Here is a 17,126-nt window from a genome sequence, read left to right on the forward strand (position 1 = left end):
ATATTTATGTTGTGTGGTATTGTCCAGCAGGGGGCGCACAGTCTGGGATTTTCACAAGAACAGACGCAAGACACGCACTCGACGTAAAGATGGCGGCTGCTGGAGGTTTAAGGAAATTATGCGGGATTGGGCTTCATGCGATTCGTCAAAATATCACGTTAAAAGCAACAACGTTTCTCCAGCAAAGAGCATTCCGCGTAAATGTAAGTTTTACCTGTATGACAATTGCAAGTTCTCCGTGAACGGTCTTTTGTCATTAGCAAAAGTTGCTAATCAGATGTACGCTAACGTTATGAACTGTGCAGCAGTTGCGCGAATGTCAAAACATTGGTGTAATTAGGATTGAATGAAATTTAAACCAATAGTAAAGCACCTTAACAAAAAGCACGATGTTCGTTTTAAAATAATGTGAAGTCTTTGAGTGTTTCTAATGCGTTCTTCATCTGACCTAGAAACGGTAACGTTACACAATTGTGTTCGAACTGTCTGATCATGTGATCTAACCATCTAGTAATTGTTTTAATCTAATAACTATTGGTCAGATCTCTGTGTGTTGTTGTGGGTAATGGACTGTTCAACCTTCACAAGGCTGTTGATTTACACTGAGAGCCGATTGGCTGGTTCTGGGGGTGTGTGGAGCAAAACACAATGCTAATCCTTGCAGCCTTGTGACATTAAAAATATATTCACTTTTTATCTTCCCAGCATTAGATGATCTTACATTAAATATGTGAATTAAGTATAAGCAAGTGTGATCCTAAATCTAGCAGCTAATATAAAGATGTGCAGCAATACGCAAATCATGGGCTTAAATTATTTGGACATTTATAGTTTTATACGTTAGTTTACAATTGTTTGAACTACTTTTGAACATAGTTTTGAACTTAGAACTGAGTTAGTCTTTGTTTTCCTGAAAAGTGCGCTAATGAACTCTAAGGCACATGTATTTTTAAGGCATTAGCTTATATGCATGCTGTACTGTTTTTCTTAACATTTAATCTTTCATTGAATTTAGCCTCTTTATTTTAGTGCTACTTTTTAAAGAATCTATATTTTCTCCCCTTAACTTTTGTTTATATTTCTGCATCAGAATCATAAGTATTACCTTTAAACCGAAACAAAGGCAAAATAAAAGATCTCATCATTTAGATAGGAAAACTTCCTGGTCAGGAATTGGCTATTAAAGGTTTAGTGTAAAAGGAATTATTGAGCAGTTTTTGTCTGATTGTTAAAGTACATGATCGGATCTCATGAACTGCTTCTCTGATGCTTGTGTATTTCACTCCCTGATCCTCTGTCTCTGTCTTCAGGGAGCTCTTCGCCAGCAGCCGTTTGATTCTTCAGCGGAGAAGCCGCAGTTTCCTGGGGCCTCGGCTGAGTTTATTGATCACCTGGAATTTATCCAGCCCAATGTGATCTCAGGAATCCCTGTGTATAGGGTGATGGACAGACAGGGCCAGATCATCAATCCGTCTGAGGATCCTAAGGTGTGGAGTCTTTTATTTGTGTCATACAGCAAAGATAATGTGTGGAAATAAGCTGGTAGCAGGTTACTAAATAGTATTCACAAATTTTGTACTTACACAGCGTTACTTGTCTGTTTCAGCTTCCAAAAGAGATGGTTTTGAATTTCTATCAGAAGATGACATTACTCAACACTATGGATCGTATTCTGTATGAGTCTCAGAGGCAGGTGAGAGATGCAGTGGATATTAGTGTGATGTTTATTCCATCAAAAAATGAAATAAAAATGACATCTGTATGTTTATAATGCTTAAATTTGGTATGCTTTTTGTGTTCAAGGGCCGGATCTCTTTTTACATGACCAATTATGGTGAGGAGGGTACACATGTTGGAAGCGCTGCGGCTCTTGAACCTACTGATTTGGTCTTCGGCCAATACCGAGAAGCTGGTGAGCATGTTTACAAGCTGGAGTCACAATAGTGGCTCTCCCAGTTTTGTTATTATAAGACACGTTAGCCTTGTAACTAGTCTTGTAACTCCCACTCACATTGCAGGCCTGAGCACACCGTTTAGAAGAAACACCCAATCAGCACAATCAAATCAATATGTCATGTTGGATAAATAAATATTTTTAAATATTGTATAATTTAAAAAAGTAGAAAAAGATTGCAGTTTAATTTACTATGCATTGATATTTGATTAAATTATTTGTATTTATGAATTTTTGATATATTTATATTTTATATGATAAATATATTAAATAATTCTATATTTTATAAGTTTATAAATTATATTTATAAATTAAATATATTTATTCATATTTGAAAAAATACAAATGTATTTCTTTCTGAATTTCCGTAGGTGTATTGATGTACCGAGGGTTTCCTCTGGATCTGTTTATGGCACAGTGCTATGCCAACGCTGATGACCTTGGCAAGGGTAGACAAATGCCAGTTCACTACGGCTGCAAAGACCTCCATTTTGTAACCATCTCCTCACCACTTGCCACTCAGATCCCCCAAGGTGAGAAGTGAGCTGTATGTTACTCAGAACAGTCATCACAAATATTTATATACACTAGGGATGGCTCGATACCATAATTTTGGCTTCGGTACGATACCAGAATGTAATACCTCGGTATCGATACTAAATCGATACCATAGGTGACAAATAACCAGCCTCAAAAGATAAGTGAATTTAGAACAGTTTTATTAAATATAAAAATAAAAACATATTCATATCTTAATAACTTTGTATCAAACTAACATAAAACCTACAGGGAACATAGGTTGCATTTTGATGTTGGAGAAAAAAAAAATAGGCTAACTGAAGTAATAAGATGAAAATATATTCAAATCTTCTTATCTTTTCAGTGCAAACAAAATGTCTGACCTACCGGGAACACAGGTTACATTTTGACAGTTTGAAGAAAAAAAATACAACTAAGGTTGCGCAATTAAGGCAATAAATATTGCTTTATTGTAAAGTGTTATTCTAACAGTCAAAGTAATATTCAAAATCACATTATTTCTCTCTCTCTCTCTCTCGGCTGCTTCTTATTAGCGGTCGACAGCGCAGCAGAAATATTCCCTTCATATCATTGATACTAAAATGAATATAGCAAAATTATTGCTCAATTCAAATCCAATTAATATTCGATTGTATGAAATGCAAGTACATATATTGCGTGACCAAAACTTCACTGGTTCTAGCGTGTCTCACACGCACGTTTGATCTTAATGTATCACATCTGTATGTGCGTTGATCAGTTATAAATAAAAGTTCAAATTAAATCTGAATTTATGAATGATGCACTCACCTGAAAAGATCAGGATGAGCAAGTGACAAGTACTTAAAAAGGTTTGATGTGTTGTCTCTGTGGAAGCACATGATTTATAGCAACGCTTGCATACAGCAAGCGTTTGTCAGGTGTTTTGTATCCAAAGTAATGCCATATTTCACTTCTACTGTTCTCTTTGTTTATTAATTTGGGGTGCGTTGATAGAGTTTAATCTGTTTGATCCATCGCGTTGTTCTGTTGTCACTTTTACCGGTTGCGCAGCAATTTGGGAAGCACTGCTACCTACAGGTGCATTTCGCAACTGCAGCGTATGAAATACCGAATTGAGCACAATTATGATATTGTACCGTTTGAAATATAATATATACCGGTATTTTTCTAGTACCGGTATATCGCGCATCACTATCGTTCACTATACGTATAATTAAACATTTTTTTGGTGTGTTTTGGAAGAAAATCTTAATGCTCACCAAGACTGCATTTATTTGATCTAAAACACTGTCAAACACTAATATGAAGAAATATATTATTACAATTTAAAGTACCCCTATTATTGGTAATGAAAGGTTCATATTTTGGTTTTGGGAGTCCCCAACAACAGGTTGACATGCATGCAAGGTCTAAAAACTCTTTCATTGTCTTATTATATGCATTTATTTTTACCTTATTTGCTCAACGATTCGCTCAACGATTAATTTCTCCATTGGTCTCATTTTCATTTCATCATGCCTGTAATGCCTGATAAAGCAGCGTTTCTGAGCAGTGCTGCTTTGTGAACAGCGTTACCGGGGAAACCGTTGACATCAACATGAAACAGCTTGGGATTCATTTTAAAAATGATTCAGTGATTCAGAGTCGACTCTTTCTTTTGAGAGATGATAACTTTATACACGGTGCACTTTCAGATTTAAGACTTGACGGGATGTTTTCATTCACTTAGAGCTGTTACGCACTGCATGCAAGGTCATTTTCAAAAATCCATAATAGGGGCACTTTAAAGTAAATGTTTTCTATTTTAATATGTTGGGCAGATTTTCAACAGCCATTACTCCAGTCTTAAGTGTCACATTATCCTTCAGAAATCATTATAATGTTGTTTTGGTAATTGTTATTACACAGTTGTGCTGCTTAATATTTTTTTAAAAAGCATGATGGGGGTAGTGGGGGAAAACGCCCCCTTCAGTTTTCCCAAAATATATAATAAAATATAAAGTCAAGATACATTTTTATTGTAACTATGGACTACATTGAAGAGAGTGATGTAGAAGTTTTCACGAGGAAGCTTACACTGGTGATGTACCGGAGAGAAAACTGATTTCACAGTAATTCATCTCATTTTCAGCAGCAAGAAAAAAAGTATTAAAGCTTGTTGTTTTGTAGAACATCACAGTTACTGTATATATTATATGAGAACAGTTGGGCCTGTAGATGGGGAATACGTGTTATTTAATAAAAATATAATTATATTTTCAGAATGTCATTTTTTTTCTCAAATATAGTCAGTGGGGTAAAACGCCCACAGGGGGCTATGATGGGCAATTACTGTAATTATTCTGTTCTAAACCTCAAATCCTTTGTTTTTCCATCAAATGTATTCTAACTAGTTGGTTGAGGAAACATATTTGGACTTTATATTTAAAAAGTGCCTCAAGTTAGCATCAGGTAGCTAGTTAGCTAGCCAGTTAGCATCAGCTGACTTTCTTTTTTTTTCAAATAGACCATTATAATTTTGTTATTCAAAATAATTGATTATATTCTTTTTCATTTCAAGCTAAAACTGCCTGTACTCAGATTTTGCTGTAAATGTTGAAAGCAAATTGCTTTGTCAGACTGGGGGGCATTTTAGCCCACCCAGGGGGGCGTTTTGCCCCATAGCTTGGCACAAATTAAATTTGTTATAAATCTAATAACATGAAAACTCTGCACATTTTTCATACATGGTTTATAATTTATATAATTGTCACTAAAACTATGATAATTTTTCTGAATACATTCACAAATTACACAATCCTTAAGAGGGCCGTTTTCCCCTACGTTTTTCAACGATTCTTTGATGAATAGAAAGTTCAAAAGAACAGCATTTATTTTATATAGAAATGTCACTCTTTGATTAATATGCATCTTTGCTAAATAAAAGTACTCATTTCTTTGTATAAAAAAACTAATCAAAATAATAGCTTTGATCTGTTACGCCTGCTGTAGCGGCCGGGGCGGCGTACGCAGTGAAGAGGGAGAACACAAACCGTGCGGTGATCTGTTACTTTGGAGAGGGGGCCGCCAGTGAGGGAGATGCACATGCTGGATTTAATTTTTCTGCCACACTTGAGTGTCCTCTCATATTCTTCTGCCGCAACAACGGTTATGCTATCTCCACACCGACCAATGAGCAGTACAGAGGAGATGGTATTGGTAAGTATGTGTGTCCATCACAGACTCCCATGTGAGTCTCTGCGTTTCCTTCATCTTATGCTTTTTTTGTCCATAGCTGCTCGAGGTCCAGGATATGGACTGATGTCGATACGTGTAGATGGAAATGATGTTTTCGCAGTGTACAATGCCACGAAGGAGGCACGACGCAGAGCGGTGGCTGAAAACCAGCCTTTCCTCATTGAAGCCATGACCTACAGGTAGTTTATCCTCATGTAAACTTTATGAATTAAACTAGGAAGTACAACATCCACTGCATTCTATTACCTATAAACAGCTTATGTGGCACAGTGTAGACCTGGAGGAGACCACAGGGGTGCCATTTGGGCTAGAGTCTATTTTTACTGTGTGTAGGGTGGCAGCCTCAGCAGAAAATACTATGAGATGCACTGTAAACCTATTTATCAACACAGTATTTTGCAGTGTAGGCTTTTATGAAACAGCACAAAATATGTGGGGGAGAACTTCTTGCCTATTGCTTGAAAAAACGTGTCTGGTTTGAAACCGCATTTTTGATGCAGTGAATTGTTTTGAATCCAGGCAGTTTAAGCAGATTATAGTTTTCTCTTTGAGGTTTGGATTCTGTTTGTCCATTCATTACCATTTGATCCTCCTCTTTATGTTGATTCGATTTCTTGAAAGTCAAGTTTCTGAAAGGCCCACTTCTGCTGTATAATATATAGCCATTGTTCTAGGAAATACTCAAGGGAGTAACCCAGACATAATTTCAACAATCCTTCAGAAATCATTCTAATATGCTGATTTGGTGCTCAAGAATAATTCTAATTACAGTATTATCAATTTTGAAAATGGTTGTGCTGCTTAATGGTTTTGTGGAAACCATATTACATTTTTTCAGTATTTTTTGAAGAATAGAAAGTTCAAAAGAATAGCAGTTATTTGAAGTAGAAATGTTTCGGAACAATATAAATGTCTTTATTGTCAATTTTGTCATATTAATACAGACTTGCTGAATGAAAGTATTCAATAATTATCCTTGTTACTAGCAAGTAGCATTGAGCCAAAATGAACAAGACAAAATTTAAGTGATAATGTACAGTTGTGCTGCGTAATACAAAGCTTTTCACCACATGAATAATTATGGGAATATTACATTTTGAAATTTGCTCATTGTGACTGATAGGTGGAAAGTACACAGTCATTTTAACAGCAAAATTCATGGAGAAAAACTGTTTTAAATGAGTTGACATAATTTGAAGAGATGGTTTCAACAAAAGCGTTTACCATCAGTTAAAAACCTTTAAGCTTACAGTACGTGTTTCTTTAAAGATTTAGAAGTTGATTGTTAAAAATACATTTTCCTATGTAGACAATGAATGACCTTTTATTCTCAATACCTGTTGTTGCACCTTGAAATATTGTGACTGACCAATCAGTATATGTGTGTTTTTTTGACTGACCAATGTGTGTTTTTATTTGATTTCAGACTTAAAGGTCCAACACACAGTTCTTGATTTATATCTACCATCACATTTGTCCAACCAGGCAGGAAATATCAAAGCTGTTAAAAGTCTCAGTCAGTAGTTCATCCAGATAATGAGATTCAAAGTGGAGAATGTTTTCACTGACCTCGTTTAGTGATTTTTCAGGCAACTTTTAATGCTGATTGCGTCATTTGCGGTCCCTTATGTGCTACAAAGCATTGGGAGGAACTAGGGCAGAGATCAAAGACAGCTTTTTTTACTTTAACTTAGAATATTGAATAAAAATAAAATAAGTAGAATATTAATAATAAAGATAAATCAACACTAATTCAGTTAGAGATCTTACTTTTTGACACATTATTATAATTTGCTTAACACAGTAAGTCTCAAACTGATTTTTACACAATTCAGATGTTCTGTTAGCCAGAGTGGTGGTTTCTGCTAATTTCACCTTTCGCCCAAACATTTACCGAACATCCACCAAAATGTCCATGCACGCTTTGAAATAAACAAAGCCTTATTTCCTCTTTCCTTTCCAGGATCGGTCATCACAGCACCAGTGACGACAGCTCTGCGTACCGTTCAGTCGACGAGGTGAACTACTGGGACAAGCAGGACCACCCCATCTCTCGTCTGCGTCACTACATGACCGCCCGAGACTGGTGGGGCGAGGACGAGGAGCGGGCCTGGAGGAAGCAGTCACGAAAACTCGTCATGGAGGCCTTTGAAAAAGCCGAGAAACGTCTGAAACCCAACCCTGAGCTGCTGTTCACTGACGTCTACGATGAGATGATTCCTGCTATAGCCAAGCAGAGAGACGCTATGTGGCGGCACGTCCAGCAGTATAAAGAGCATTACCCGCTTGATCTCTATGAGAAGTAATCCATGAGCCGTGGACACAACTGGGAAGGTCCTTGCGCATGTCAGTTTGTTTGAATAGTTTTTTTTCCTTTCTACATTTTTATTGTGTTAGAAAGCACAAATAGTGAAAGATGTATTGTTATCCTAAATATTTGCCACTAGAGGCCTCTGTACTGTCATTTTGTGCCTTGGAAAATGATGTAAAAGGTGGAGTGGTGGAAATCGTTTGAAGGTTTTCTATGCTGGCCTAATTTAGCAAATGTTCTCATTGTTCTAATAGCCCATAAATACAGTATCATTACATTGGCATAGTGCTTTCAATCCATTCACTAGGGTTTCTTTATATAATAAGCATGAAAGTCTTGAGTGATTCCCTTGATTTTAATGTTTTTCTTGAAACTCTATGAAGAACATCATTGTGTTCGTCATTCAGTATCTTTAGAATATGGATTTTCAAATCACTGAAAATGTTCAGCATTGGTATCTCATTTCTCCACAAACAACACTAATATTCATGGAAGGTGATGTGACTGTGACATGTTTTGTGAAACGGTCATTTGTGTGTATTATTACCCTCAAACCTTTCCACTCCAAACTGAGCTATTAATACGTATGTATACAACATACTGTTACTGTAATAATAAATGGTTTGTGTCTTGTTAATTTCCCCCCACAGATGATGATGATAATGATAATGTTAGTATTGATATTCTGTTTAGCTGTGATTATAATTGTTTTTTTATTTGTTAATGAACTGAACAAACTTTCTGTGTGAAACTGACTCAACTGTTACATGACATCATGATTGTTGTGTTTGAGATTTATTCGGATTAGCTTTAGGGGTTTGCAAATTGTATTTTAAACAATAAAAAAATGTATAATCGCTGATATAGTGATGTGCTTACTGAACATAGACTATAATAAAATAGTCGAGGCCTATTTTATGGAGAGCACAGTGGGTTTAAGTATGTAATAACTTCTGGTGATTGAAGCGTTATGCAGACTAATAATGTTCAGTGTTTCGTGAAGAGTTCATTATGAACGAGGGCACAACGAACTGGTAACTTTAATGCAGAGGAATACAAAGTAAACTGGAGGTCAGTGAAAAAGGGTTATTTGTTTCTGAATATTTCTTACTCTCTGTTTTAAGTATTAAACTGTTTTCAACATTGATAAGATTTTTTTTTAAGCTCAAAATCAGCATATTAGTATGGTTTTCAAAGGATTATGTGACCAGTGTTGGGGAAAGTTACTTTTAAAAGTAATGCATAACAATATTGCGTTACTCTCTAAAATAAAAAAAAAATATGTTACTTAATTACTTTTTATGGAACGTAATGCATTACGTTACTTTTGAGTTACTTTTTAAATCTGGGCAGGGATTTCTTGCTTGTTTTTAATATAAAAAAGTTCTCATTTTACAAATGTGAAATGAATGAGCATCAGGCTGAAGGAAATGTAAAGTCTGTACTGTAGAGGGCACAGCTCAAACAAATTGCATGAAAAATATGAAAGGAGAAGGAATTTAAACAGTAATCAGCAATAACAAAAATGAAACGCGAATGTGTAATTTTTGCTTAGTATGGTTGAATTGGACCATCGAAGGTGAGAAGCAAACACATGGGTTAAAAAGATGGGATTAAACATATAAATGATATTTGTCATTTAACATTTCATTATTGCATTTAATTATTAATATTCTGAGTTTGCATTTGAGTGTTTTTTATTGATTTTGAAGAATACTGAATGTGTTTTTGTACTAGTAATATGAGTAAATACATGTTCATATGTTCACTTACTCCTGATTTCGCTCAACATGGCAACATGAGAGCTGTCAGTCGAGACATGGGAAACAAAGAAACTGGCGTTACTTATTTGAAAAAGTATCTAAAAAAAAATCTTCTAAATTAGAAAGTAATGCGTTACTTAAAAACAATCTGATTATGTAACTCCTGTTTCCTGTTTGCCTTACCTCCAACACTGTGACACTATAAAGACAATAGTTTTTTTTCCTGTTCCAGGAACCCCGTGACTTAACCCTAATTGTACAATAATGTAAAATGCAAATCATAATAGCATCAGTTTTATCAGTTGTGCTGTTTCTGTCCTGTAGGGGATGCACTAGTCACAATCAATTTTTGACCGTGTTTGTATGTTACATTCAGCATGAAGGTTGGCAGACTCCATTTTTAGGTGCTCATAGCGGTTCTAGTGAGCTCCCTCCATTTATCACTCAAGTAATCACTGACCTTTTGAGGGGGTCAGAGAAATTTCATCCTCTTCTAACAGTGAAGCTAATGTATCCCTAGATTTTTAGATAAAAGATAATACGTATCATCTCCATTTACTTTAAATGTTTAACAATTGAGCTGAATTGAGCTCATATCCTCACACAGCATCATCAGTTCACCACTAAATGAAATGTAGGCTAATAGGCTATCTATATTTTAGATCAGTAGTATTCTTGACTGTCCCTAAAATGGCTTTTTGTAAACAATTCCCTTTGGAGCTATGAGACTCTGATGCTCAGTTTATTTTTTTATTATTTTGCAATATGCAACAGATGCAACATATTAGATAGCCTACATAACACTTGATTTACTCTGAGTAAATTCCTCTCATCTTGGACTACAAAATGTTTGTGCAATGTTGCATTCAATGAAATGTGATAGTCAGACTTTGAAATACTGATTGGTTTCAAAGAACATAATATTCAAATCAGCATGTGCCATAGCAATGGGTCTGGTCAGCATAAATGATGAGTACAAACAGGAACATTATGCCTGATTTGATGAAATCTGTCACATCAACAGCTTGGGTCTGACTGTTAAAGACTGTCAGCTGCCTGGTGTTGTGTGATGCAACAGATCTTGTGAATATTTTCATAGGCCGTGACATTTTCTGTGGTGTTCAGAAGCATGTGGTTTCAATGGCTCTTTCAAATATATCGGTTTTCTTGAATTTCACTCATGTCACATATTCCCCCACTTTTGGTGATTGTATTGCTACTGGTTCTGTTTAAAAGAGAGCTCCTAACATGATGATGGTAAAAATAAGATGGGAGGAAAATTATATTTCAATGCTTTTGCATTTCTTGGGGGAAAGTTTTTGGAGAGAATGGATATTTTGTGAGTAGCCTACACGTTAAGTTTCTCAAGGGAAAATGTGAAAGTTTTTCTTATTCTTTGGTTTTAGTTACTATTTTTTTGAATAGCTTTCAAATACTATTCAAACATTACAGGACTGCTGCCATCAACATTTCAGTCTTCAAATTTGATTGGTCCAAGCTGCTTTCAAACAGGGAGACATTTCACTGTTTGCATTGCTCTGTTTGTCTGTGTTCACACCATCCGAAACTGTAAATACGTGGTTTTGAGGGGAAATGGAGCGGGGGCATTATTTTTCTTGCAAACCGAATCAATTCTGTGTGATTTGCAGAGAGGCTGTTTCAAACTAATGGAGGCTCGTGTTTTCTCTTGCTCAGATGACAACTCAAAACGGGTTTCTCTTGCCAATGAGAAAATTAAATACCTGAGTGGATCAAATGGAGTCAACATATTGCAGCATACATTGATTGGGAATTGGAACTTCGCTCCTCTCTCATCATAGGTTATATGACGTTTCAGTCCAGCTTTTAGATGCTCCACTTGACTCTGTGCACAAGCAATCCACTCTCTTCATTGAGAAATGTTGGCTTGTTTTGAAAGGAAACTATAGAAGAGCAAAATGTGTCTCAAAGAAAGCATCACAGTTGAATGAAAATGTTTTTGAATTTTAATTTGACAGAATGACTGAAGGCTATACCTACCTGAAATGCAAATCTTTGAAATATTTAAAAAAAATAAAAAATCTTTCTTAAGGCAATATACCGTGAATAGGCTAAAAATAACTTAATAGATATCACCCCAGTTGATTATTCACATTAGGACATTTATTTTTAATCTAATTAAACAAATGTTTGATGAATGTGATATTGAAGTAGAGATCTGAGTTCTGGCTCAGTGCAGGAGAAATAACTCATATTGAGAAAGCCATTAAGAAATGTACAGCTCCAAATAAATAAAGTGTAATACAATCTCAATATTATCCAGTGCATGGAAAAACAATGGTTTGCTTGTATAGTGTCTTGCCTTAAGTGGTGAGAAGATGTGCATATGTAGGCTACAGCCAATCCAATAACTCAAAACACATTCTTTTTTTCCTAACACATTTATTATTTTCTGACATTTTTATTTTCTTTCGTTCTGAGATGATCCGTGGAACAAAAAGAAGAACATTTACAAGAGCAACATGCAGAAATGTTTTGTCTTGCAAGTAATAGAGAAGATGAAGGTGGGTGTTTTCGGGCTAACACTAATTTCAGCAAAAGCACTTAGTGGGCAATATGGAAAATCTGATCACTTTTACAAAAATAGATGAGCAGACAGCCTGGCATGATTTTGGATGGTTATACAACGGTGCTAATGTGGCTTGGAATCAGATTCGAAATCAGGATGTCCTTGATTACTGAGACTTGTGTGCGCAGGTCATACCCAGTTTCGTCAACTGCTTTTTAATGAGCCGCCTGTTTTCTTAGTTCATCAATCAAGTCCCAGTTCAGTAGCAATTTGAAAAAAAACAACAATGGTCCTGTGCTGTTCGTGAGCTCAGCCAGTGTTTCATGAAATAAGAAAGAAACAGACATAGGCGTTTTATATTCGAGAGGCATAAGAAAAGACTCTGTAATGTAAATAAATACATAAATATATCAATATAGAATAAATACATAAACCTCGTACAACAGTTGCTTTTCTTCAACAATACATTAAATGGCGAGTTTGTGGCAGCATCTGACACAAAACAGATGCAGCTGTGAAAAAGAAACAGGCTAGAAGGCAATTTTTTGATGAATGAATTCACATGTTCATATGTCATCTTCATGGTTCGCTTTGCCTTTGCCTCAGCTATCGTCTTCCGCTTCTAAAGCATCACCGATTTAAGCAACTAAGAGGTGCCATGGTAATTGTCTTGCAGTGTTAGTATACATGCACTCGTGTGCTCTGGAGGTGAATGTGGAAAGAAAGGATGGATGTGGTTTTCAGAGCATGAAAAGAAAACAAACCTTGCCGAGAAGTTGATCCCTATGAACCACAGACTAATGAAACGCTGCAAACACAGATGTGAATCAAATAAAAGCCATAGCAAGAGTCTCCAGAAAGATGGTTGCATTTCAGACAGTCGAAATGCTAGAATAATACCCTCTTTCTTTTTTTCTACGGTTTTCATCTTCCGATGGACTGAGCTTGCTAATTGCACAATAAAAGAAGATGCGAGTTCAGGAAAAATAAAAAGCAGTCTTTCAGTTTAATGACGGTCCCCTGTCCTTCATTAGTCTGTGTGTGTCTTGTCTGGCCGCTCTGAAGGCCTCCGTGAGCTCAAGAGGCTTTTGAAACTCAGTAGGGATGTGGTACTTTGCTAGCCGTAGATAAGAGTGTAGAGCTGTGTGTTATTATGTGTGTACTCACTGAAGACTTCGATTCGCACAAACTTCAGAAATTACAAAGAAATGAGGAGTCGCTTTTACTAAAACGTCCTACAGCCATAATCCATCACATCCCAGAAGGAGGAGGTTGTGTCCTCAAAAGTTTGAAAAGTTTTGTCCCATTAAACATGTGCTATGCACCCTAAGCCTCACAACTGATTGATGAGCTAATTATGGGTTGTTAAAGTGACAGTACCAGACTTACTAACCCTTTCAAATCTTTCAATGACACCAAATGAAGCAAGAATGAACTGACAGAGGAAAATATCTGTTCCTCAACTAATGTTCTAAGGTCAGACATGTGAACTATTTGTGCTTGACCATGCTTTTTTTTTTAAACACTGATTATGTATAGCTACAAGTAATGCAGCAAAACCCAACATCTACCCTTAAAGGCATTTTCCAGATGAAACATGAAGCTGCTGGAGGGCTTGCTTGCTTGCTTACTTTCTTTCCTTTTTGTGCTCAGGGTTAAGAAGTGTATGTATTTTTCATGATACAAGTGTTTACAGTATAGTGATTATAGGTGCTGCAGAGGGCTGCAATGCACTTAACACTAAAAACAACCAACAGCTCCTTTTAAGCCAGTCTAAAGCCCAACATATATTTCATTTTTAATACAAACTTTCAAAATATACTCCAAACATGCACACTAGACTGTTTTACCCTTGTATAGTGTGTGCGCCATTTCTTTTCAGAAGTTATGACCAATAAACATGTCTTTGTACTAATTTAAATGAGAAGAGTCTATTAATTTCCTCACACAAGCACTTGTCTAATGTTGCTGCGTTTCTGGACTTAAAAAGGATAGTTCACCCAAAAATGAAAATTCTGTCATTAATTACTCACTTAATTCGTTAAGACCTTCATTCATCTTCGATACACAAATTAAGATATATAGATTAAGACCCTGCATATACTGCAACGCAATACTTTTTGTGTGCAAAAAAAAAAAAAAGAGACTTTATTCAACAATTTCTTCTCTTCCATATCAGTCTTATGGTTGAACCACTGATGTCACATTGATTAATTTAACAATGTTTTTACTACCTTGAACGTGGTAGTTGCGTTGCTGTCTTATGCAGGGACAGAAAGCTTGCGGATTTCATGAAAAACATCTTAATTTGTCTTCCGAAGATGAATGAAGGTCTTGTAGGTTTGGAACGACACGAGGGTGAGTAATTAATGACTGAATTTTAATTTTTGGGTGAACTAACCTTTTAAGCCCAAAGTGTACTTCAGTTTTGGCGCAAACGCTTAGTGATGTCGATGATGATATTTACATCAAGTGCACTGTATGCATGTCTTAGCATATGCATACAAACCTGAGTATACTTTGGGCTTAAAGCCGCCTTTTCATTGTATATGCACTTGTCCTCCTAACAGCAGTTTAAATAAACTATGCATTTATTTGTGAAGCTATCATGTTTCTGTTCAGGTCTTCAGTAAAGGGGCGTCACAGCATAAGCATTTACCCTACGGTTAATGAATAGCTGAAAACGCTCAGAAAAAAGATTAATTTTGGAGAATAGAAACAGCATACATAACTATCGTTATTTATTCATAACATCTGTTCTACAGAAGCAGCAGGTATTTAGGAGAGATTTTTTTTTTTTTTACTATTTATAGTTTATGTTTATGCTCTTCGTAAATCAAATCCAGTGGGACAGTCTCTTTCTGTTTTGTTGCACTATTTGAAAAATTTCAATGTGAAGCTCAAATTGGATCCTAAAATCCTGCCTCAAGTGGACTGTAGTGCCTGTCATGAGAAATCAAATCTCTACCAACTATCACTTAAAAGACAACTTAAGCAATGTTCAGTCAGCTTTATATTGTTACAATGTTGTTAGCATATGTAAATGCACACGATTTGTGCTCTTTCACGAAGTTACCTGCACCCAGATATCCACATTTATTGTCTGAAAATGTCTTTTGGATGACACAACAAGTGTTGTCCGGCTATTAACTATACATATACAACACTGTAACAATACATATCTGGTTGAAGTAATAATTTAATAAAAGGATCAAATTAATATGTTTGCAATGCTAGTATGTAGGCTAACTAAAGCAGACATCAATGGCCATTATAACATACTTCAAATGACATATAACATGTTTTTGTAGCAATTGTAATCCGGCACTAAAGATTCTTTGAAACAATGCTACCGCTTGCAGTCCTAATGGAGACCCTAATTTTTCATGACACTGGATTTCACAAAGGATCGGACTATTGCAAATGAATTTGGGTCTATCTGAGGTAAGCAGTGAAACGGCGGCTTAAAGAGATACAAAACTTTAGTCTAATGCCAATCAGGCCAGATTTATCGTAATATTAGTACAGGTTTGTGCACAAGCAATGTCATTGATGTGCCTTGCATATTCACATGCTCACAGCTTTTGATATAAGAAAATAGCTTTTCTTTTAGCGAGCAGACATTTTGTTCGCTCTAGATTCCCAGGTGTCTCAGTATTAGCTTCATTAGTACAGCAATATGTCTTCATGACAGATCCCCTCTGCAAAGCCCAAAGCTACGGTTTGACATAAATATATCAGAATATTTACTGAGGCGAGCTCTGTGCTGCTCTCAGAGGCTAGCCCAATTAATACTGAATACTAACATTGTGAAACCCTACCCATCACTGTCTCCTTTGGTAAGACCACTGTGAACATGTGTGAAGTTTTATGGATGTTGTAATAGTAAACTATGGATTCTTACTTTAAACTGAAGTACAAATACAGTAGTTACATTGCTTGTTCTGTTGAATGCTAGATCACTTTATTTTAAAGTCTCTGATTGTTCATCTTTAAGTTATATTTACAACGCATGTCCTAACAGGAACAATGGACACACAGGAACAAATTCAAGTGCTATTCATATAATTTAGGTCTTAGTCATGAGAACCATGTTACAACTTTGTAATCGCTAAATCCAGTATAGCAGCTAGCCCTGGTATATGATAGAACTGGTTTAATACCGCGAAGTGACGCTGAATTTGAACTGAGGCAAAATATCAGTAGTGCTCTGCTAGCAAGACAGTAATGTAAACGACAAAAACAGAAATGTAAAATACACTATGTAAATAACAAAGAAGACATTCCCTTCTTTATGTTTAAGTATCAGTCCGTTAGACGTGAAGGAACATCGACGTCCACGCTCGCTCTTGGTCAGCCTTTGAGACTGTTGCAACCATTTCTTTTGTGTCTCTTCTTAATGCAGAGTTTATAAAATCATGGAAGTGAGCAGTTTTATCAGTTCTCAGATGTTCTCTCATCAATATACATCACAATTTTCTTTCTGTATTGCGCCCTCTGGTTTTGTTCTTGCAAAATACTGATGATATTTCCTTTAAAAAGACTAATCTGTGCTTTAGAATAATAGGTCCATATTGTTGAGCTTGTTTAGTTGTGGTTTACAGGAAAAAGCTTCCAAATTGTTAAAAAAATGTGGCAGTAGGTAATATCTCCCTGCCATCCCCTTTTGGGTCCTGCTGGAAGCATCCCTGCAACACAAAGTAAAAGGAACGTTCAGAGGTACATCTGTACAGAGCCACACTTCTGTTTAAAATGCATCATGGCCAGATGCATTTTAAACACATGGTTCAT

The 17,126-nt window shown here is 36.0% G+C and overlaps 2 protein-coding genes across 8 annotated transcripts in view; one reads left to right on the plus strand and one right to left on the minus strand.

The window, feature by feature from the left end:
* Positions 1-51: 51 nt before the first annotated feature.
* Positions 52-8,883, plus strand: bckdha (branched chain keto acid dehydrogenase E1 subunit alpha). Its single transcript, XM_079446062.1, has 8 exons — positions 52-203; positions 1,311-1,487; positions 1,607-1,693; positions 1,804-1,912; positions 2,326-2,487; positions 5,468-5,674; positions 5,751-5,892; positions 7,677-8,883. Exons 1-8 carry the CDS (start codon positions 90-92, stop codon positions 8,017-8,019), a joined length of 1,341 nt encoding a protein of 446 aa, XP_079302188.1. The 5' UTR covers positions 52-89; the 3' UTR covers positions 8,020-8,883.
* A 6,263-nt stretch (positions 8,884-15,146) lies between these two features.
* Positions 15,147-17,126, minus strand: part of LOC306887987 (galactosylgalactosylxylosylprotein 3-beta-glucuronosyltransferase 1-like) — a 111,243-nt gene continuing 109,263 nt past the window's right edge. For 5 of the 7 annotated variants that reach the window (XM_079446069.1, XM_079446065.1, XM_079446067.1 and 2 more), the window contains one exon: positions 16,268-17,023. The gene's annotated coding sequence lies outside the window, so the exon portion shown is untranslated. Of the gene's footprint in view, positions 17,024-17,126 lie in introns of all 7 variants that reach the window. The other 2 variants (XM_079446068.1, XM_079446066.1) reach the window with 2 other exon arrangements.

The sequence above is a fragment of the Barbus barbus genome (assembly GCF_936440315.1).
Source record: "Barbus barbus genome assembly, chromosome: 22".
In the NCBI taxonomy this organism is placed as follows: domain Eukaryota; kingdom Metazoa; phylum Chordata; class Actinopteri; order Cypriniformes; family Cyprinidae; genus Barbus; species Barbus barbus.